This window comes from Monodelphis domestica, chromosome 1 (genome assembly GCF_027887165.1).
Source record: "Monodelphis domestica isolate mMonDom1 chromosome 1, mMonDom1.pri, whole genome shotgun sequence".
Classification (NCBI taxonomy): Eukaryota; Metazoa; Chordata; class Mammalia; order Didelphimorphia; family Didelphidae; genus Monodelphis; species Monodelphis domestica.
Genome location: NC_077227.1, coordinates 283,544,188 through 283,567,057, shown reverse-complemented (window position 1 = coordinate 283,567,057; position 22,870 = coordinate 283,544,188). Strand labels below are relative to the sequence as shown.

General features: G+C 41.1%; 2 protein-coding genes across 4 annotated transcripts; one reads left to right on the top strand and one right to left on the bottom strand.

The window, feature by feature from the left end:
* The first annotated feature begins 270 nt into the window (after positions 1-270).
* On the top strand, positions 271-14,938 carry DNAAF2 (dynein axonemal assembly factor 2). 3 transcript variants are annotated; one of them, XM_007473126.3, is made up of 4 exons: positions 271-3,892; positions 7,496-7,633; positions 10,560-10,665; positions 12,881-13,052. In XM_007473126.3, the coding sequence occupies exons 1-4, from the start codon at positions 1,646-1,648 to the stop codon at positions 12,907-12,909; spliced, it is 2,520 nt and encodes an 839-aa protein (XP_007473188.2). In that variant the 5' UTR covers positions 271-1,645; the 3' UTR covers positions 12,910-13,052. The 3 variants fall into 3 exon arrangements, with proteins under 3 accessions (XP_007473188.2, XP_007473186.2, XP_007473187.2); XM_007473124.3 differs by lacking the exon at positions 10,560-10,665 and having other exon boundaries at positions 12,881-14,840; XM_007473125.3 differs by lacking the exons at positions 7,496-7,633; positions 10,560-10,665 and having other exon boundaries at positions 12,881-14,938.
* Positions 14,939-15,824: 886 nt separating this feature from the next.
* Positions 15,825-18,409, bottom strand: MGAT2 (alpha-1,6-mannosyl-glycoprotein 2-beta-N-acetylglucosaminyltransferase). Its single transcript, XM_007473123.3, has one exon. The coding sequence runs from the start codon at positions 17,342-17,344 to the stop codon at positions 15,959-15,961; it is 1,386 nt and encodes a 461-aa protein (XP_007473185.2). The 5' UTR covers positions 17,345-18,409; the 3' UTR covers positions 15,825-15,958.
* Between the last annotated feature and the right edge of the window lie 4,461 nt (positions 18,410-22,870).

Sequence of the window (22,870 nt, the reverse complement as noted above, 5' to 3'; positions counted from 1 at the left end):
TTTAATGTTTTCAATGTGCTGAATCATTTCCTTTCATTTTTCCTACCCCCCCCCCAAATGCAGAAGACACCATTGGGGGGGAAAGCACCTCTAAATTTCTCACTTTTCTTATACATGGGCTGTCTGCTACTCATCTTGTACCTCTCCCTACTTCTCCCAGCTACCAAGCCTGTTCCCAAGTCCAATGCATAACAGGATCAGTTCTAACACTTTTCTGTTACATTTGGAAGGAGGAAAAATTTTTGCTCTAATCATTTTTTACTCCTTTTCTTTTTACTTTCCTCCCTTCCAATTCCAGCCTCCCCAGATTGCCCAGGACTAAAGTGGCACAAAAAAAAGGAGGCTTTTTTTTTTAATTAGATCAATTCAGAGAGGAAAGATTTGGGGAGGGATAGATTTTTTTAATGAGAAAACCAGGAAGAGTCAACTAGATTTTACCCAAGATCTTTCTGCTCAGAAATTCTGCATTTCTAAAGTCACAAAGTGACAACAGGCTCTATACCACTACAACTCCAGTGAAAATTCAGATTGCATTTTACTTTGACATCTCTGAGGAACAAAGGAATAGTAGGAATTCCCACCTCACTAAACTGGACTTCATTTCTGACTCCAGAAATTGGTCTTCCTGTGAAGATGTTATCAACCCTGAAATTTACACTTCTTGGTGTCTCAGATCCCTCCAGTCCCTTCCTCCTTATTGGAGAAATTGAAAGTTCCTCCCAAACACTAAGAAAGGGGCCATTAATAAAAACAAAAAAGGCATCCAGGGCAGCCATCTCCTCTGGGTACTCTCCCACTCCTCTTCCCCCTTTTCAGCTTTTTAAAAATAAAACCTTAACTTCTATTTTAGCCTAAGAAGATCAGTAAGAACTAGACCATCCGAGTTATGTGACTCGCTCAGGGTCACAAAGCCAGGAAGTGTTTCAGGTCACATTTGAACTCAGGTCCTCCAATGTCTGGCTCTCTTATCTATTTGCTACCTACATAGCTTCTCCAGTTCTTTGTTTTTAATGTCATCCCAGTAGATTTTAGGCTAGTGCCTTCACAACTTTCTTGTTACTCCCAGGACAATGCCTAGCACTTAGTAGGCAATTAATGTATACAAGCCAGATTCACTGATATGCAGATGTTAGAGAACGTCCAAAAAGTCAAACAAGAAAAAACCCCTCAAAACTCAAATTTTATTGCCCAATGGTTGATGGTTAAGTAACTACGGCTGGCTGAGTTTTCTACACAAAATTTTAATTATTAAAAAATAAATGTGTTTTGGCGAAGACTTTGGTAGAGCCGGGAGGTTATGGTTTCTCTCTACCATTTTCCTACCAACCCACGTATTTTTAAAATTAAAAATAATAAATGGTGGCCAGAGACACCGGTAAGAGCTGGGAGCTGAAGATTTCTCTACTGCTCGAGCTCCTATTAGCCAGCTCTCTCTACGCCCCCTAGTGTTTTGTACGGCTGTCACTCATCCCCATGGCAACCGCCAAGCGCCCGCTACCCCTTCCCCCTCCCTCAGTGGTTACCAACCGGCGGTCTCTCTGGATAACATCAGCCAGCCACTCCTCTCCAGTCGGACAGGGTCCAGCGAGCTGGGGCCCGGGCCTACGGGCAAGAGGAGTTTCCTCTCCCTCCAACTAAGAAGAACATGGCCTCGGAGAACCCCTCTTCGCTGCTTCAGGACCTGGACCTGAGTGCGGAGGAGGTGACGAAGCTCACTAATGCCTTCCAGGATCCGGAGTTCCGGAGACTCTTCGGCGAGTATGCGGCGGAGTTATCAGACCCAGAGAACCGGCAGCGCTACGAGGAAGAGATCACGGCGCTGGAGCGGGAGCGCGGCATAGAGGTGCAGTTTGTTCACCCGGAGCCGGGCCATGTGCTGCGCACTAGCCTCAACGGGGCCCAGCGCTGCTTCGTCAACATCTGCAGCAACCTACTGCTAGGCCGGCCCAGCAGCAAGCCAGGCACTGGGGGCCCGCAGGGTTCCTCGCCTGGGCAGATTTGGTCCCTGCCATACAGCCTGGCCCCGGGCCGCGAATATCTGGGTCGCCAAGGCGCCCACTACAAAGTCTACGACGTCATCTTCCACCCGGACACCCTGTCCCTTGGCAAACAGCAGGAGCGGTTCCGGATCATGATCAATTCTACGGCCCTGGAGGCGGTGGAGAAGCAGTTCGGCGTGAAGTTGGATCGGCGCAATGCCAAGACCTTGAAGATCAAGTATAAAGGCACCCCAGAGGCAGCGGTACTGCGGAAGCCACTTCCCCGGGGCGCCCAGCCAGCGACCGAAGGGGAGGAGTCAGGGGACAGTCCACTGCCCGCCTTCCCCTATCCCTACCCTTATCCAGAGGTGGAGAAGAGGCCTCCCGCCCCGCAGCCTCTGGGTTCCACGCCTCCTCTCCGGGAAGAATCTTCAGACCCGGCCCCCACCACGCCGCGTCACAGCGTAGTGCAACGGCACCACGTGGACCTCCAGGACTATCGATGCTCCCGGGACTCCTGCCCGAGCACGGTACCCCAAGAGCTAGTGGTCACTATTGAACTGCCTCTGCTGCGCTCCACCGAACATGCTGTCTTGGAGGTGACCGAGAAGCAGCTGTCTCTTGATTCCCGCAAACCTGACTACAGCCTCCGCCTCCCGCTCCCTTACCCGGTAGACGAGAGCCGAGGGAACGCTCAGTTCAACAAGGCCAAACGGCGGCTGATTGTTACTTTGCCGGTGGTGCCACCAAAGCACAGCATAGGTCACCTGGACCTGCAGCAGGAGGGGGAGGCAGACAAAGAGGAGAAAAAGGGGGCGGAAGAAAAGGAGGAGGAAAAAAAGGAGGCCAATAAAGAAGAGGTGAAAATGGGGGAGGAGGAGAAAAAAGAGGCGGAGGAAAAGGAGGAGGTCTCTGTCTCGGAAAACGGACTTCCCAAACCGGAAGGGGAGGAGGAGTTGGTGGAGCCTTTAGCATTAAAAGGCATCCCCGAAACTGAAGCTTCCCCGAGTGTTTACGCTTCTGAAAAGTTAGGAAGTCAATCTAATGAGCTCTTAAGGGATGCGAGGATATTTAAAGATTTGAGCCAAGAGATCCCATCAGATACCCCCATTTCTTTCCAGTCTCGGCTTGAGAATTCCTGTGCTTTGGCTAGTGAAGAAATAAGAGGTTCTCAAAAGGGTGCCATGCAGAACCTAACTACTGAGATGGTAGCCACTCCACCAGATATTTTGGGGCAGTCACTTATTAAAGCAAATCTACCTCTCTGTCCTGTTGGACAGGAACTTCCTTCCAGGACCATGGCCTTACCTGGGGGTGGAATTGAAGTACCACCCTCTAGGCCATTAAACTTAACAGGGAATGCTGGTACAACAGGTACTTCAGGGCAGCCACTTACTAGTAAAGCAAGTCTACCAAATGGCAGTGGAGGAGAAGAACAAAGTAATAAGGTGCCACCCTCTGGGACACTGAGCTTTCCGGGGAATACAGGCTCACCAGAAGAACCCAAAGAGAAAACAACGATTGGAAAACAAAGTCTTCCAGAGAATGCTAGTGAAGTTCAACCTAGAGAAACAGTGATCGGTTCAGAGAGTAATGGAGGGAACCCCTTGTGCCCTCCTTTGCAATGTAATGAAAATGAAGAATCTCTCACTCTGATAATCCAAGTGCCTCAAATCCAGCCACAAAGCCTTCAGAGCAATTTGAATCCCCATCAATACCAACTTTGTTTTTCCACACAAGATTTTGTTTCTTATTCATTCATTTTGCAGTTTGCTCCTGAAAATAAGTTGAACATCAAAGAACCGAAAATTAATGTTTCTTCATTCAATGCAGTAATAGAATTGACCAAATCTCCAGAGAGCCTTGGGCACTGGAAAAAGTGGTATTTCGGTTTGAGCAAGGACTGTTTGCAGGTAAGAGTTATCTTTCCTACTTGATAACTTTTTTTTTAACCCTTACCTTCTGTCTTGGAGTCAATACTGTGTATTGGCTCCTACTCCTCCTACTTGATAACTTTTAAAATTCATTTTTAAAAACTACTTTGCTTTCTTTGTTGTTCCATAAGTGCATTTTTTTCATTCTGAAATATTTGTAATGATGTAGAGTCAGAGGTAAGGAAAATGATCATTCTAGACATGGGGAATGGATAGTACAAAGACCGATTGGAGTGGGGGCAGCTGGGTAGCTCAATGGATTGAGAGCCAGGCCTAGAGATGGGAGGTCCTGGGTTCAAATTTGACCTCAGACACTTCCCAGCTGTGTGACCCTGGGCAAGTCACTTGACCCCCATTGCCTAGCCCTTACCACTCTTCTGCAATTGGAGCCAATACACAGTATTGACTCCAAGGTGGAAGGTGAGGGTTTAAAAAAAAAAGACAGAATGGAGTGTTCTGATTAAGGAATAGCAATTAGGCAAATGCAACTTAATCATAAAGTACATGAAGAGTTCTAAGGTATATGGAAAAGTAGGAAGAGGTCCTATTTTGAAGATCTTCAACTGCCAAACAGAAGATTTTATAGTTGAATCTGGCTATGATAAAGAGCTGTTGGAGTTTATTGAATTAGGGAAGTGATATAGTTGGACTGAGGCTTTAGAAAAATCCCTTTGGAAGTTATGGGGATGGATTAGAATGAAAAGAGACTTGAGCCCTCATAGGCCCTTCTGACTGATGATAGTGGAGGAACGATTTTTTAACTTCTATTTAAGAAAGCAGGGAAGGGACAGGTTAGACATTTCATTTCCCACTTGGGTACACTCGCTGGCTATCTTCCTATTCCCCCCCCCCCCTACTTTTTTCACACTTTCTTTTGTGTTGTTTTCCCTCATTAAGATTGGAAGCTCCTAGAGAGCAGGGACTGTCCTTCTTGAAGGGCCATATCATAGGTACTTTAGAAATGTTTATTATTAGTTCTGCTACCTTTCCAACCATTTATTCTTTGCTGACTTCTTATACTCTTCTCAATCCCTTACCATAGGCATTTCCTAAAAGCTACCCTGAGCCCTCTTCTCTCCTCATACTTTTCCCCTTGGCAATCTCATTCCCTATATCACTTCAAGGTAAATGTCCTTCTCTAGCTTATTGTGGGCCTGCTATGTCATGTTAAAAGTATTAACTCATTGTCTTGGCAGGCCTTTATGATTCTCTAATTGCCCAATAGGGCAGAAACCTGCTTTTACAAAAACCAAACATGTCCATTTCAGTTGATCAAATATTTATTAAAGAGCCTACAAAAATATTTTTAGCAGCTTTTTGTAGTAGCATAGATTTGGAATTTAAGGGGATATCTGTCAATTGGGGAGTGAATAATAAATAAGTTGTGATATATGGTTGTAATGGAATACTATTATGCCATAAAGACTGATGATCAGGAAGAGTTCAGAAAAACCTGGAAAGACTTATATCAACTGATGCAAAGTGAAGTGAACAGAACCAGAATGCTGTATACAGTAATAGAAATATTGTACAATGATCAACTGTGAAGGACTAAATTATTATCAGAAAGACAAAGATATCCAAAAAGAACTCATGATGAAGTTTTTTTCCACAGCCAAAGAAGGAACTGTTTGAGTCCAATTGGAGATGAAAGCATGCCATTTTTCACTTTATTTCCTTCATGGGTTTTTATTATGTATGTGTTACGTGTCTTCTTTCAGGGTATGAGAAATATGAAAATATGTATTGCTTGACAGCACTAGTATACTCTGTACCAGACTATTTACCACCTTAGGGAGTGGGGTGGAAAGAGTGGAAGAATATGAATGTCAATGAATATGTCAGATAATAATTGAAAATTTTTTAAAGAGCACTGTCCTAGACAAAAACAAAAAGCAAAATATCTCATCTTTAAAATACTCATATTTACTTAAATTATTATATATTTAAGGTGCTCAATATTCTACTGGAGTAGAGTGAGTAGGGATAGGGTAAGGAGGAAGAGGGAGAAATCCAGTAACAGTGTAAAGATAATTTTAGGGTTGTAACCTAAACTAAATTAATTTTAGGTCACATGGGGATATCCCAAATAAAATACTCAAGTCAACTGGAAATTTATGGTGATTTTAATTAATATAGAGGAAAGAAATTAAGGAGAAGGGGGAGAGAGGAAAAGAGTTAATTTAAACTGCTCTGAGCCAGGCAGGAGTTCAAGGCCTTGGCCAAGGGGGCCTCCCCTGAGAGCCAAGGGAAAAGGGAGTTCAGTCTTATCACTCACCACATGACCTTTTCAAGGAAGCTGTCTGAGGGAGCTCCTCCAGGCTCGAACTGGTGCCCAGGCCTGCTCACAGGAAGTGACCAGCCAGAGCCACCTCTCTGGGGAAAGAGGCCAAAGAGAGGAAGTGACACAAAATATATAGATGGTTTTACATCACTTTCCTGCGTCTCATCTGTACCAATGGTAGCTTAAGCTGTCTGTCAGCTGTTTCTGATTTGTCATTCCTATCATATGTCTATCAAAGGCTAACCTCCTAAGTACTTAATCTTTAAGTATGGATGTAGACATTCCAGATTTTGTTAGACTAAGTAGGGTGGGATAATCTTAAAGTTTACAATCCATTCCTGATTTTGTTAGACTAAGGATCTTCATTGTTACAATCAGGAGATAGCTAAATCCAATCTTCACAACAGATAACATAGTATCCCAAAAGTCCTAATTTGGATTTAAGCTTTAATAGCTTTTCAGATTTCCTATGTATAAAAAGTCATTGAGAGTGAAAGGACACCAGCAATTAGAGGTTTCAGTAAAAGCAGGATAGCTTCACTTTGAGGGAAACTAAATATTCAAAAAAGGGATAAGTGAAGAGATAGAGGAGAGGCAGGGAGAGACTGAAATAAGTTGGTTTGACTGGAAATGAAACTGCAGGAAGAAGTGTAATATAAAATTAGAGACGGTATATTGCATGGGTACATTTCTTTTGTGTGTGCATTTTTTAATCTCTTTTGTTCTATTTTGTTTTGTTTTTTTTAGGGTGGAGGGTCATGGGGTGACACCACCTACATTTCCAAATAAATTCTTTCCCTGTCCTCTACCCAGAACCCAACAAAGAACAAAAGAGAAAGGGCAAGTAGGGGAGTGGTTCAGTTAAACTAACCAATATACAGCCTCGCCTGAACTATTCTTTCCTCTCCTCTTTTTTTTTTTTAATTATTTGTTATAAGGGATGACTTTCTGGGAAGGGGAAGGAGAAAGACATATTGGGAATTTTATGTGATGTAAGAACAAAAAGATAACAAAGATATTTATTTTTTATACTATACATTTTAAAAAGTTGCCCTCAACTCCCAACCTTCAATTTGTCTCTTTGTGAGCTTTTAGGTGCAGGTGTTTCAAGGGACATTTTAGGTAATGCTTTAAGGTTTGCAAATTTATTTCATTTTATCCTCCAATAATTGGGAGGGAAGTGCTGTTATTCTCATTTACAAATGAGGAACCTAAGGCAAACAAGTTAAATTAGATGATTCATATGTAACACTAAAGGGACATTTTAACACAACATCACTTTTCCTTTTTTTTTATAGGAAAGGTTTTTTGTCAGTGAGGAAAATGTTGATGAATTTCTTCAAGGTGTCTTGAATTTCAAAAAGTCAACTCCTAAAACCCAACCATTAATTGAAGTACTTGAAGTTAGTGATAAGAAGACCCAGATTCAGTTAAAGGTAAAAATTTGTGGTGAACTTAGTAGAGATTTGTGAAATATTTAAAGTCTAATGATCCCACCCTTGCTCAAAGGTGTCTTTTAATGTATTCAGTATAACAACTAAACACATGAAAATCACACTTAAATTTCACTAATTAAAAAAAGTAGTCCTTGACTATATCTTGTAATTCTAGAACCATTATGTACTACTAAGCTCTATAATTCTTAGGTTCTTTTAATATTTACCAATATTACTTTTATTAGGAATTTTATCATAGTACACCTAAAACACAATAGTTGCTTAATAAATGCTTATTGATTGATTGCTGATCTTTTTTTTAATTTTTTTTTAGTCAATTTAGAACATTATTCCTTGGTTACAAGAATCATATTCTTTCCCTCCCTCCCCTCCACCCACCCTTCCTGTAGCTGATGCACAATTCCACTGGGTTTTACTTGTGTCAATTAGCAATACCTATTTCCATATTATTAATATTTGCACTAGGATGTTCATTCAGTCTACATCCCCAATCATATCCCACTCAACCCATGTAATCAAGCAGTTGTTTTTCTTCGGTGTTTCTGCTTCCACAGTTTTTCCTTTGAATGTGGATAGTATTCTTTCTCGTAGATCTCTCCGGGTTGTTCATGATCACTGCATTGCCACTAATGGAGAAATCCATTACATTAGATTATACCACAGTGTATCAGTCTCTGTGTACAATGTTTTCCTGGTTCTGCTCCTCTCACTCTGCATCAATTCCTGGAGGTCTTTCCAGTTCACATGGAATTCCTCCAGTTTATTATTCCTTTGAGCACAAGATTGCTGATCTTGAAGTGGAAAATATTCCTAAAATTCATACAACTTAAGCCTTTCTATAGAATTTGACACTGGTATACATTTGAAACTAGAATCTGACCTAGAATTTAGGCTCCTGGGTCATCCAGTTTCTCATAACACTATAAACCATGTTGACTCCAAATGTTAAGAAATAAGTAACAAACAAGTTCCTTATGATAATCCACAAATTATAATTTACACTTAGGTCAGTTCCCAAAGAATTTTACATACATTGTCTCATTTCTTCAGATTAATTATCTCCATTTGCAATTGAGGAAAACGGAATCTAGGAGAATTTAACAGATTTCCTTTGGTCTCCCCATCCATTGAGCATGAGAGACAGGTCATGAAACCGAGGCTACCTGATTACAAATTCAGGAAGCCAGGGGAGAAAGTGATATGTTTTAAATAATAAACAAATTAATTAAAATACACACAGATCTTAATACTTAGTTTGATGGGTTTTCATGTCCAAAACAAAGATAATTAAGCTTTAAAGAGATTTAAGTGTTCTTAGCTTCCTTTTCTTATCTGATTAAGCCCTTTACTAGACAGTGTAATTGCATGTCAGCTACAGGAAGGAGTGGGAGGAGGGGAGGGAGGGAAAGAAATATGATTCTGGTAACCAAGGAATAATGTTCTAAATTGACTAAATAAAATTTTCCCAAAAAAAACAAAACCCTTTACTAAATTTTGCTGTTAGAGTTAGTACTATCTGCACTTTTTATCAAATCAAAGCTTTAGGTTTCAGCCAGAATGGCCATATATGCTAATAAAATATAATCAACATGCCTACTCTATATAGGTCCTAGAAGAGGTACAAAGTTTAGACAAGATGTTTCTTTTATATTCTAGTATTAGCCCTTCCAAAATTTGCATCCCCACTCAGATTTATTTCCTTGCTTTTCTGCTTCCCCAGTGAGTCCTTTTCTGAGATTCCAACCTACAAACTTTTCAGGTACCTCTCTCAACCATGGAAGCTCTCCCTTTTCCCTTGTTGTCAGAATGACAAAGAGCCTTCCTGATTATCCTCCAGAAATTATTTCTCTGGGCTTTAGGCTTTCTTGTACTAGAGACCCCAGGTTCTGGAAAGTTTCTCTTAAATTGACCTAGAATTTTTCTCCTGAATGTTTTGCCTGAAGTAAATAAATTCATTAGTCTGATAATACCTCCATCTTAACAGAAAAGTGTTTTCTTCCAAGTTGTTGCTCTTAACTAACATCTGATGTTCCTCCTCTTCTCCAGTGAACTTGTGATCTAAGAGGAAGAAATGTTGCCTTTAGAATTCTAGCTTCCCTGACCTTCTGCCCCTATATTGTTCCCAAAGTGGGTTCTCCCTTTGCTTAGACTTTCCTTTCCTTCCCATCCCTTGCAGATCTCTGCTTCTTGTTTCCAACTTGTCAGCAAGACTGAGATGAGGGACACTTCCATGGTCAATAAACACCTATGACTAGATTAAAATAATTTATTAGAATCCTCCTCTAATATAGGTTCACAACAACAAAATGCCTTATACATATAAAGTAAACAACTGGCCACTCGTCACAAAAAGGGTGGTTAATAGTATCACAGTAGGTTGTACATTATGAAATCAAAGTAATCACTTAGGGTCAGCTAGGAGACCCAATGAGGGGGTCCTGAGTTCAAATCTTGATTTGAAACTTCCTAGCAGTGTGACCCTGAGCAAATCACTTAACTCTAGTTGCCTAGCCCATACCACTCTTTTGCCTTAAAATTGATAATTCGTTCTAAGACAGAAGGTGTAAGGGTTTAAAAAACCCAACAAAGTAGTCATTTAAATATCCGTTATATTTTGCCATTTTTGTTTTCATTTTTAGTATTAGACATTTAATTCAAAGCATTTGATAATTATTTAGCACCTGTCTTAAGAATTCTGAATGAAACTTTAGGTTTGTTGTTTTGGCCTCTGATCACAGAAAAATAGAATTAATGTTTTGGTTGTTGTTTTTTAATGTATTTTTTGATGCTCCAAAATTATGCATATGGTAATAAAGGTTCCAAAAAATAGATGTTATTAAAGAGAACTAGTTGAAGTAGACAAAAGCTAGTAACTTAAACTAGCTTTATCATTCATTCATCTGAGCTCAAGATACAGTATATCCATTTTGAGACCTCAGGACACATCTGCCATTTCTGCAAATCAGCTGAGAGCAGGAAATATTCCTCAGAAACAATGGGCAGCACAAAAGGTAACATGACCTGTTGGTATCTTTTTATTTTGATACAATAGACTTTAGAAAAAGAATATTTGCCCATAAGGCACATATCCACCAGTGGAAATAGGTAAGCATGGCCAAAAGGAAATGGCCTCCTGGAGGCCAGAGTCCATAGGCATTTCCAAGAATAATGATGGAAATTCATCGATTCCTAGAGGAATGCAACTAATAAAAGGCAGTCTGGAGGCTCAGCACCAGATTTATACACATTTATTAATAAAAAGAGAGGCGGGGGCAGCTGGGTAGCTCAGTGGATTGGGAGCCAGGCCAAGAGATGGGAGGTCCTGGGTTCAAATCTGTTCCCAGATGCTTTCTAGCTGTGTGACCCTGGGCAAGTCACTTGACCCCCCGTTGCCTAGTCCTTACCACTCTTCTGCCTTGGAGCCAATACACAATATTGACTCCAAGGTGGAAGGTAAGGGTTTAAAAAAATAGAGAGAGAAGAGAACAAGGCAGATAGAGCTCAGTCTTACTAATTTAAAGTAAAATCAGGTCCCAGATTTTAGTCTAGCATGGTCTCTTCCATGCTTTGCTGCTGCCTGCCCAGGGAATCAGTGGGTTCAGGAGTGGAAGTAAATACTCTTTCCCTGAGCTTGCCTTTTAAACCCCACTAGCTCCTCCTTCTGTGGTAAGGCTGCATGTTGATGCTCAGAGTGATGCTGAAGCCAGTGGATGCCAGGACTAGATTGTACTCAAGATCAAAGTCCCCTAAATAATTTCCATCACACAGGAAGAAACTTCTGGACACTAGGCAGAAAAGTGCCTCTAAAGTTTGTTTCATCCATTTCTACAAACAAAAACAATAACTCATAAAAGCTAAGGGTAGTCAAAGGGTACAACATTATTAATCTGGGCAGCAGGTCCTGGGAAAAATCTCAAGATTCCACTTGAAATGGTTTTGACCAAAATCTATCTCATGCTAGAATTCTGTATATCTTTATTTAGAAACCAAACCCTTTCAGAAATGTATATTTTATTAAGTTCATTGAGCTTATAACTTCATCCATCTTACATTGTAGGCTTTCTTGTATTTTTCTTGTTTTCTTTGATTTACCTTAATTTCTTAGTGATGTTAACCTCTTTAAATGTTGAAGTGACTTATAGTCAAGAAGGGAAAAAAATGGGATTAAGGAGCAAAGCAGCAATGAAATATAAAACATCTGGAGAGCCTGGAGATCTGGGAAAGGAGATAGTTGACTGGGAACCTAGAAGAGAGAAAAGCCAAGGATGGCTGCTGAAGCTGGAGCCTTTCATTGCCTGGGCCAGTCCTCAAACCTTGCTGCAGTTGTATTAAAATTGTCTTTGTGCTTCCTTTGATATTATATTATCAAGAGAATTCCCAAAAAGCTCCAAGGACTTTTAAACACTCCCATCCTGCAAGTTTATGATAGGACATAGACAAAATCAGCTAGAAGGACTTATGGCAATGGATGGGTTGTGGTTTTCTACATAGTGAAGACAGATCATACAGCTTAACAGAATTATTAGAGGAAAAATGACCAAATAAAAAAAATAAAAAAATATAAAAAAAAAAGACTCAGTTCATGGAGTAATTCCATGTGAACTGGAATGACCTCCAGGAATTGATGCAGAGTGAGAGGAGAAGAACCAGGAGAACATTGTACACAGAGACTGATACACTGTGGTACAATCAAGTGCAATGGACTTCTCCATTAGTGGCAATGCAAAGACATTTCTGAGGGACTTATGAGAAAGAATGCTATCCACATCCAGAGGAAACACTGTGGGTGTAGAAACACAGAAGAAAAACAACTGCTTGATCACATGGGTTGAGGGTGCCATGCCTGGGGATGTAGACTAAAATGATCATCCTAGTGCAAATATTAATAATATGGAAATCTTGATCAATGATACATGTAAAAACCCAGTTAAATTGCTCATTGGAAGGGGGAGGGGAGAGGAGAGGAGAGGGAAAGAATATGAATTGTGTAACCATGGAAAAATATTCTAAATTAAATATAATTTTCCAAATAAAAAAAAAAGATTAGAGAAAAAACTTATTTCCAATCCAACTCTTAAGTCTTATGATTCTTTGACACAACGAATACATAGTAACCAGTATAGTCTTTTAGAAATGATTTATGTTTTAATATTTAATCATTTTAAGAAAGCCCTACAATTTAGTTGTTTTTGCTTCAAAAAGCAATTCATTTCTTTCTCTTAACAGTCACAAGAAGATGGTCAAAATCAGCTTAATGAAAAGGAACAAAGAATTAATATAAGAAGGCATCTGACTGAAAAAGAAAATATGCTTCAAACAAATACAAAAAATAGTAATAATACAGTGGATGTTGAAAAAGGACATACAAAAGAAAACACCGAACCTTCTGATTCTTATACAGCAGATAAAGCACTAGAAAAGAGCAGTTGTGGGTCAGGCCCCTGCTTGCCACATGAACTTCCTGGTACTTCTACAGAGGTTACTAGAAAATGTCAACAATCTGACTCAGTATCCAAACCCGTTTTCACAGAAGAAAAAATTGCTGTTTATTCAAATAATGAGAAACAAAATGTAAGACCATCATTGATGGAAAAGAAAGAACTGGATGAAGATCACATACTTCAAAGTATCAAAGAGACCAATATGAAGGATGGAAGTGTACAGATTATTAAAGAACATACGACTAATTGTGCATTTACTTTTCAAAATTCTTTGTTATATGATTTGGATTAATTTGGGGATTTTAACTTACCAGATTCAAGGTACTATAAAATCCTTAGATCTGAAGTAGTTAACTTAGGAAAGCATCAAATTCAGAGTCTGGCTGAAATAAATACTTTTCAGAGATGATTAAAAAAAATTTTATATAGCCAAGCAGTTCAAACTTATAGCTACCTTATGTCTTTTAAATTTTTCAGGTAATATTTAAAAATCTGATAAATATTAAGGAAATGGCTTTACCAATTCCCCTTAAGTTTTTTTTTAATGTTATATACTTTAAAATTTAAAAACAAAGTTTAACAGCACTGTATTATTTTTTCCTTTTATTGAACCTTTCATTGACCATTATTTTCTCTCAAAATATTCATAAAATTGGAATGTTAGTTTATTTGTGAAAGAGTTCTCAAGAGAGTAGGTAGCAAATACATAGGACAGAAAACCAGCTTTTATCTAATTATCTTAGACTTGCATTGTATTAAAGAAATTCCTGTCCTAGTCTTAGAAAAGAACCCTTTTGACAATCACTAAAACACTAAACAATTAAGATACAGTATTTCTAGAGCAAAATAGTATTTAGTATTTTACTTCACCTCTGAAAATATTTCTTTGCCTTACCATATACATAATTAGATGTCAGAGATACTGTTTTCCTAATTATTTCAAGAATTCACCAGTTTAAGATTTATTACTGAGGTATTAAAACGTGACTTTTGGTTTCCTATAATAGTAACTATTTTGACAGGAAAAATCTTTAAAATCAGATAGGAAAATTTTCTTTAATATCCTATCCCAGAGAACAAATTTACATAGCTTTAGAGATTGTACAAAATTCAGTTTGCATTTTCCTAATAAAGTAAATTTTTCATGCCTCCTAGAATAAGAAAAACAAGGGTAGAAATGGAAAGATAAAAGCATCTAATCACTTGCAATATGGTCTTGTGGGTCAAAAGGGGAAGTAAAACTTTGGATGAACAATAATTTACATGAGTCTCAGAGGAAGCAAGGGCCCTGCCTTAATAATAATTAATAGAACAGCGTAAAAGAGAAGCTAGAAAGTATTTGCTAGCCAACCCCAAATCCAGAAATCGGTCTACTTTTTGGACTGCACATAGTGGCCGACTCCTGGAATAGTTGAAAAGTATTAGCCTATCCATAAAATTGATCTGAACTATTCAAAGCTTTTTAGAGTTAAGAATTCTAGGCAGGACTTGCAGGAGATGGCAAACCAAAGCTGGTGGGATCTCTAGGGGGTAATGAGGTATGGGATGATGGAAAAAATACCTCATGAAGTTTCTCCTCAGCCGGATGGAATTTTAAGACTTTAAAATGCATGTAATTTATTTTGTTTGGAAGGATTTGCTAGTATTATCTCTTTGTAACGAATGTTATTTTTCAAAATCAATTGTAATTGTATAAAATTGAAACTTTTTACAAACTACTTAATATAAAATATTGATTTTAAGTATTCTGTTTCCTAGCCTCTTCTCTGTAATTTGAAAAAATTTAATTCCAATTTAAAAAACTTGGCAGCCTGACTGGAGTAAATGTTTAATTTAAAGTCAATACTTTGTCTCATTTATGATTTTGAGAGCAAATTTAGGCTTCATTTACATTAAATTTATTGTTCACTTTTTTATGGTTAGGTATTTCAAAAGCTAAATTAAATGTTTTCAGTTTGAGTAGCTAACAGTACAAACTCAACATGCACATGCTCATTTGATATGCAAACCATCCTATGAGGTAGGTAATAGTATACTTTTCCTCATTTTACAGATGAGGAAATTGAGGCTCAGAGAAGTTACTCAGCTTACGTGGCAAGACCACTCACATCCAGGTCTTCTGATTCCAAGTCCAGAACTCTTAGGTCTTCTAAAGAATTAACATCAGATTTCAAAAATACAAATATTTTTCAAAACATCTTTATCAACTAAATTTTGGCATTGAGGTTATAATAAAATTGATCTACAAAAATGATTAAGGATTGTGTAAATATGGATTTTAATTTTGCCAATGCTAAAAGAAAAACAAGGCTTTTCTACATTAAAAGTAGAAGCAATATTTAAGCTTTCCATATCAGACACACCAAAAAAAAGGATGTTATACGCAGGCAAATCTTAACACAACATCAGATATTGCTATTCTGAAAATTAACTTGTTTTGACAATGTAATAAACTGTTTCAGCTATAAAGTCAGTGAATCAATGCCCAGTAATTTTACTTTTTTCAAAATAATATCAGAGCTTAAAGAAGTTTTCAAAGTGGAAAAGTATGCAAAGATCCAGATTAAAAATTTGTAATAGATGAATTTTAATTTTTTCTATTCCTTAGCCCTTCCAATATCCAATTGAGATTACCTTTTGCAGTTGGGATTTTGAACTTTGGATTATTACCCCAAAATAGAATCTGTTCCAGCTTAAAATTGAAAAGATTTGATTAAAAAAGATTACTATTTTTTTACACTTTTGACAAGAATGTTTATTTGTATTAAAGCAGAAACCAGTTCCTAAATCATTTTATACATTTTTTGACCTTTAGACCCATAAGATCCAAATTTAAAAATTGTCATTTTTATTTGTGCAGTTTTCACTGCAGTCTTCTATAACTTTTACAGAGCTCGTGGTCCCGAATATCTCCCCACCCCCCATTTTTCCCATGTGGGAGGAGAGGAACCATAGAGTACTTTTTACTGATACTTAAAGTTTTAGGAAACAGATACTGTTTGTTTTTGTTTAAGAGCAATTCGATTTGGGCACTCTGGGTGGATGGTCTACAGGGATCCTTGTGGTGCATACCACAGTCTCCAGCATGATAAATCCTAGGAACTTCAGGAACCATGACTTTCCAGAAATTTTTAAGACAAGTTGTAGTCAAATACTGAAGAGTCCAGTCCCAGTTATAATCATCATAAGTACAGAAAGTGTCTGTGCACTCAATCAGTTTCTGATAAGTATCTCGAGTCAACGCTAGGCCCATATTGTGCTCTGTGGATTTCCAAGTTTTCACTTCTACCTTGTCTGCTTTGCCAAAAAAACTGCGACTGACCGCATAGGACCCCAGGGAGAGAACATCACAGTCGGGGCACTCCTGCAGTTTCAATTTCCACATTTTTTTGAGCACGTGAAAAAAGTCTGGAGCTAGGTAGTGATCCTCCTCCAGAAAAACCATTAGACCAGCATAGTTCCGGAGAATCTTGACCCTCTCCCAGGCGAAATGCAGCTTCCACCACCAGTGGTGCTTGGTCTGGGAAAACTTGGCCTCTCGGTAATGGCCGAAGGAATCCGGATATTCCGCGTTAATGCAGCCCATTTTCAAAGCTGCTTTCTTCTGCAAATCTCGAGGACAATCTTTGGGGTCGTTGCCAGGAAACTCATTGGGGTACAGCTGGATGCTGAAGGGAAAGAAGACCTGCAGCACGGGGCAGAAATCCACCCCAGCGATCAGCTGATTGATCTCGGCCGACCAAAAATCGTGGCTAAAGATGACTAAGAGGTTACCGATGCCCTGGACCTTACGAAGCGAGTCCAGCAGCAGCTTGAGGTAGTCGGGCCGGTTGTGCACCTGGACCACCAGGACGAGCTCCAGCTCCAACTGCGCAGGGCCTCCGCCTCCGCCGCCTGCTCCTCCTCCTCCTCCGCCGCCGCCGCCGCCGCCACCGCCACCAGCCTTTTCGCCACCGGCTCCAACTGCTGCCGCCGCCAGCGCGTTCTTCAGCGTCTGGTCAAAGTTCACCTGATACACTAGCGACCGGTACACCAGCGTCATGTTGTCCACCTCGGGCGGCGGGGCAGCTGAGCCATTGGGAAACCTGCGGAGGTCGCCGGGGCCTACAGCACGCACCGGGGCGGGCACTGAGCCGGCGAAGGCCTCATTCTTCCGTTGCCGCCCGTTGCTGTTCCAGAAGACGAAGCCGCATGCGGCCACCACCAGCGTCAGAATCAGAACCTTCCGCTTGTAGATGCGGAACCTCATGGTCTCCGGGGCTGCGGGGCGGGGAGGAGGAAGCGGGCAAGCTAGGGGCGTCCGCCTGCGCGGAGCCTCGGCAGGCGCGCTGGACCGCCGTCGTCCCCGCCCGTAGCAGCAGCCAAGCCCCCCGTAGTCCCCCGGGCTAACTCATCCCTGGCTCGGCGGGAGGTGGGGGCTGGGACCGTTCCGAGGCCCGAAGGCAGTGGATCCGCAGCGGTCCTCAGCGGCCCCTCGCCTCCCCTACGCGGCCCATTCTCCCCTTTCGTATCACCAGCTACAGCAGCTCCCCGGCCGCTAGGACACCCGGCTCTTGGCGCTCCGCGCTCTCGCCATTCAGCACAGCGAGTCCGGAAAGAGCGCGCCGCAGTTTCAAGGTTCTAGTTCTGCTCCCCTCCCGCAGTCCGAGCCAGCCTGCACCCCTTCAAAGCTCATTCTCGCGCAACCCTCTCTTGGTGGCAGCAGCGGAGCGACACAGGTGGCAGACGAGTCCCAGGCTCCGCGGGCTAGATTGTGACACAGCTGGCGAAAGCCTCTGCCCTCCGGCCTCACGCTCCGCCCTCTCAGCCCTGGTTGGTGTCTCTCAATCACGTCCCGAGGCGCCTTAACCCAGCTTCCAGTAGTCCATTGGGCAGCGGTACCGCCACTCCGCTGTAGTCGCCCCGCCCCTTCCCGTCAGGCGCGGGGTGATGAGTTGGAGCGCAGGTGCCCAGGTGGTATTTGCTTGGAGCCAAGTGGAGTTAAACTGTCTTTCATTCTGGGGAACGAAACCTGCTGGGGGAACCCAATCAAGATGGTCATTGAGCCTTAACGTAGGGGCCCTTTTGCACTATCGCTGACCTTATGCAATAACGACACGTCATCCTGAAAGCCTGGCTTCTAAGGAACAGGAAACTTGTATGAGTGCAGTAGAAACGTGGCATCTCTGGACCTCTGAAAAGGCATCAGAGATGAGAAAGTGTAAGGTTGCAAAAACGATTAAAAATCCAGTCCCATGGCTTTCTTTGACGAGTAAAAATAATGGAATAAAAAATACCTTTGACTTTGGGGTTCAAATTAAATGCCACTTTCTCCAGAAAGTCTTGTGAGTCAGAGAATGTGTTTTACTCCCTCCTCTAACATTTGCTTCCTCATCTATTTTACGACCTTGGCCAAGCCTGTTTCTTCAAAGCTATAAATCATTGATCCTGTGACATCACATGCCATTTTATTATGCCCCCTCTCATTATCAATATTGTATAGTGTAGTTTTCCCTACACCCAGATTGTAATCTAAATTCCTGGAGTGGAAAGATGGTCAAAACCCCCCTCACCCCCCCTCACTCCAGCAAGTTCCTTAAGAGTATTTCACAGTCATTATAGGACAACAACTTTGAAGAAGAAATTTTTAAATTAATTCAACTATCCCCATTATACAAGTGAGAAAACTTTAATATAAAGTATTTGTAGTCTCAAATAGCTAGCAAGGAGTAGAGACAGAGTTAGATTCAAAGTCTAGAGCTTTCCCTCTTTACCACCTGGTATCTCAAAAAGATACTTTAACATGGGGGCAGCTGGGTGGCTCAGTGGATTGAGAGCCAGGCCTAGAGATGGGAGGTCCTAGGTTCAAATTTGGCCTCAGATACTTCCTAGCAGTGAGACCCTGGGCAAGTCATTTGATCCCCATTGCCTAGCCCTTACTACTTTTCTGCTTTGGAACAAATACATAGTGTTGATTCCAAGATGGAAGGTAAGGCTTTTTTTTAAATTAAAAAAAAAAAGATACTTTAATGAAATATACTGAACAAGCAAAGAGAAACTGATTAGCACCTACCCTGCGATACTGCAAAATGACTTTTTTTTAATGTAAAAATTACTTTCTCTAATGAGGTCGGAATCTTTCTGAAGAAATCCAAACATGCAAAGAATAAAAATTTTAAAAGGTAATCTAGATTGGGGCATTTAAGTGGCCAGACCCAGAGTCCAAAAGACCTGGGGTTCAAATTTGTCCTTGGATACTTCCTAGCAGTGTGCCCCTGCCCAAGTCACAATCCCTTTTGCCTGGCCCTTGCCCTTCTGACTTAAAAATTGTTATCAAGAGAGAAAATAAAGGTTATTTTAAAAAGGTAATCTAGATGAAATGCAATTAAAGTATAAAAGATATGTCAGTTAACTAGCTGTAAATACATGATAAGAATGTTGGAGCTTGTGAAATAGAAAGTAAAATAAAGATTTGAAATATGAAAAAAAAGAGCTCGAAAGGGAAAAGGATAGAAATGAGACGTAGACAAGCTGATGGGGGGGGGGGGGAGAAGTAAACTTCTTGAAATTGGGTACCACATGGAGTCGTGAATTGATCCAATCATTCTGGAGGGCAATTTGGAACTATGCCCAAAGGGCTTTAAAAAACTGTCTGCCCTTTGATCCAGTCATAGCACTGCTGAGTTTATACCCCAAAGAGATCATAAGGAAAAAAGACTTGTGCAAAAATGTTTATACCTGTGCTCTTTGTGGTGGCCAAAAATTGGAAAATGAGGGGATGCCCTCCAATTGGGGAATGGCTGAACAAATTGTGGTATATGTTGGTGATGGAATACTATTGTGCTCAAAGGAATAATAAAGTGGAGGAATTCCATGGGAACTGGAATGACCTGCAGAGTGAAAGGAGCAGAACTAGGAGAACATTGTACACAGAGACTGAGACACTGTGGTACAATCGAATGTAATGGACTTCTCTATTAGCAGCAATGCAATGATCCAGGACAATTCTGAGGGACATATGAGAAAGAACAATATCCATATCCAGGGAAAGAACTGTGGGAATAGCAACACAGAATAACAACTGCTTGATCTCATAGGTAGATGGGGATATGATTGGGGATGTAGACTCTACATGATCACCCTAGTGCAAATATTAATAATATGGAAATAGATCTTGATCAATGACACGTATAAAACCCAGTGGAATTACATGTTGGCTATGGGAGGGGGGTGAGAAGAGGGGAGAGAGAGAACACGAATCATGTAACCATGGAAATTTTTTCTTAATCAAGTAAATGAAATTTAAAAAGAAAAAAGAAAAAAAATAGATTGGACACCACAAATATTAATTTTACAAAAGGAGGAGGGGTGGAGAAAGGGATAAAAAGTGATTTTTAAACCACATGCATGTATGTGAGTAAGCATAAAAATATATTTTAGAGATAACAGTCAACAAGAATTTATTAAGAACTTTTTCAAAGCAACTAGGTGGCACAGTAGAAAGAGAACTAAGTGGAGAGATGGGAGGTCCTGTGGCCTCAGACACTTCCTAGCTGTGTGACCCTGAGCAAGTCACTTAACCCCAACTGCCTAGTCCTTACTCTTCTTTTGCCTTGGAACTGATGCTTAGTATAGAGTCTGTCATTGTAGAATCTGGAAGCCCCCAAACTTGTAGTCTAGTAAGATTCCATGACCCCCCTTCCCTCCACTTTAGCTTAAAGGTGAAAAGCCCCAAATTTGACTTTTGTTTAAAAAAAAAAAAAAGGTAGGGAAGTTTGGACCCTGCTGGGAAGCTTGGACTTTCAGTATGGAGAAGGGGAAAATAGGAAAACCCCCTTCTCAAAGCAGGGTTCAAGGGAGACAGCAGATGTAATGGGTTGGCTTAGAGAGAGTTAGAAGATTTTCCCCCTTCTGCCTTCCCTCCTTAGCTAAAGCTGCTCTCCCCAATTTGCTCTTGTCCCTCTTGTCCCCCCTCTACTACTAGAGACCAAAAGGTCTCTGTTCACTCACACTCAGCTTGGGGAACAGATAACTTTTAATGTTAACCCAATCAGGTAATACAAAGGGAATAATGGGCAGGGAAGAATGGGAAAAGGAAAGTGGATAAAGGGGGTCCCTGTCTCTAAACCCTTTCCCCTCCTTCCTCAAGTTTGTGGGGGGAACTCAGGCCTTGGCAGCCTGAGCCCCCCCCCCCCCCCCCCCAGAGAAAGTCAGATCAACTCACCCCTGGGCAACAGGAGCTGAAAGTCCCTTCAATTGGGAAGTGTTGGGGGGAAAGATTTCCAGTCACCAGCAGGAAAAGTGAGTAACCCTCAGGAGAAAGTCTTTATCCACCTTCTCTCTTCCATGTTTCAAGACCAAGAGACCCTCACTGCTCTCCTCACCAGAGTCTTCTCTCCTCAGGATAGTCACTCCTGGGGCCCCTCCCCCATGGAGGTGATCAATTTCACATACTCTTCAGTCTGGCACTTTTTCCTAGTGCCAGTCTCTGTCACACTTTGTCAAGTGAGAGTTCCTCCCTGAGGGGAAAATCCAACCTCTGAGTCTCAGACTAACAATAAACCTTAAATTAGTTTAGGTGGGAGGGTTAATCCCATCAGATGTTAAGTATCTCTTTTGTCCCAATGATTTTTCCCCTTAGGTCAAAGTCCTTTACCCAGGTAGCCCAACCCTTGGCTGGATCTTCCCCTTTTGTGTCCATTATAAAGCCAATCAACTATCCCTCTCAACCTCTGTCCCTGCATCCCCTAGAAAGGTTTTTAAGCTTCCCACTTTAATGGCTCTCTGGAGTTGTCATCAAGTGCACTGGCACTCCCAGGAGTTTGGTGACCAAAGCAGCCAGAGTTTGGGACTCTGGGTTGATAGCACAGAACTCTGCAAGGAGGTCTAATTTTAGCGCTAAACCTCCATTCCTTAATTAAAGAGTAGTTTTTCTGACTATTTAATAGTTCTATTTTCCCCCATTAGCAATTCTAAGACAGAAGGTAAGAATTAAAAAAAAAGTTTGCTCTCTTTGAAGATGAGAAAAGAAAAGGGGAAAAAAGAAAGGTAAAACACAAGACTAAAATAACAATGGAACATTCTTCACCCTAGGGTACATGGTTCTAGAAACAAATACCATCAATGTGGTGATTGAGCAAATCCAGAGATCATGAAAAGGCCACAAGGGATCAGAATTTGAGAATAGGCAGCTCACGCCTCCAATGCTTCCAGGGTATTGATATCCTCTGACTAATGTCCCTATAGCCCTCCTATAAGGAGGCCTGCTCTCCACAGGACATGTGGCTCCCATGGGCTCACTTGACCTGTTCTTTCCAATACCTACTCTGAGAGACAGCCATAATTTCTGAAACTTCCCACTTTTGACTAAGCCTATGATGGTGAACCTATGACATGTGTGTCAACACTGACACGTGTAGCAATTTTAGATGAAATGTGGCTCCATTTGGCCGCATACAGGGAAGTATGGGACTGCATGGCGAGAAAGACATTTCATCCTCAGCTCCTACACAGCTAGGTGCAATAGCCAAGGATAAAACATTTGCTGTAGTGTAGTGTGGACACTATATGCCAGAAGGCTGTAGGCCAAAACAAGAGAAGTCTGGCACAGAGCATCTAGTTCTGGGACTTCCAGTTAGGCCATTAGGGAATCTTTGACCTTACTTCTGACCCGCAGAGCAGGGAGCAGTGGAATGGCGCTGGGATGCATCTCTGGGGGCCCCATGATCTCCATTACCAGCAACCACATAACCACAGCAACCACCATCCAATCTACTGTTCTGGGGTGTCATGGATT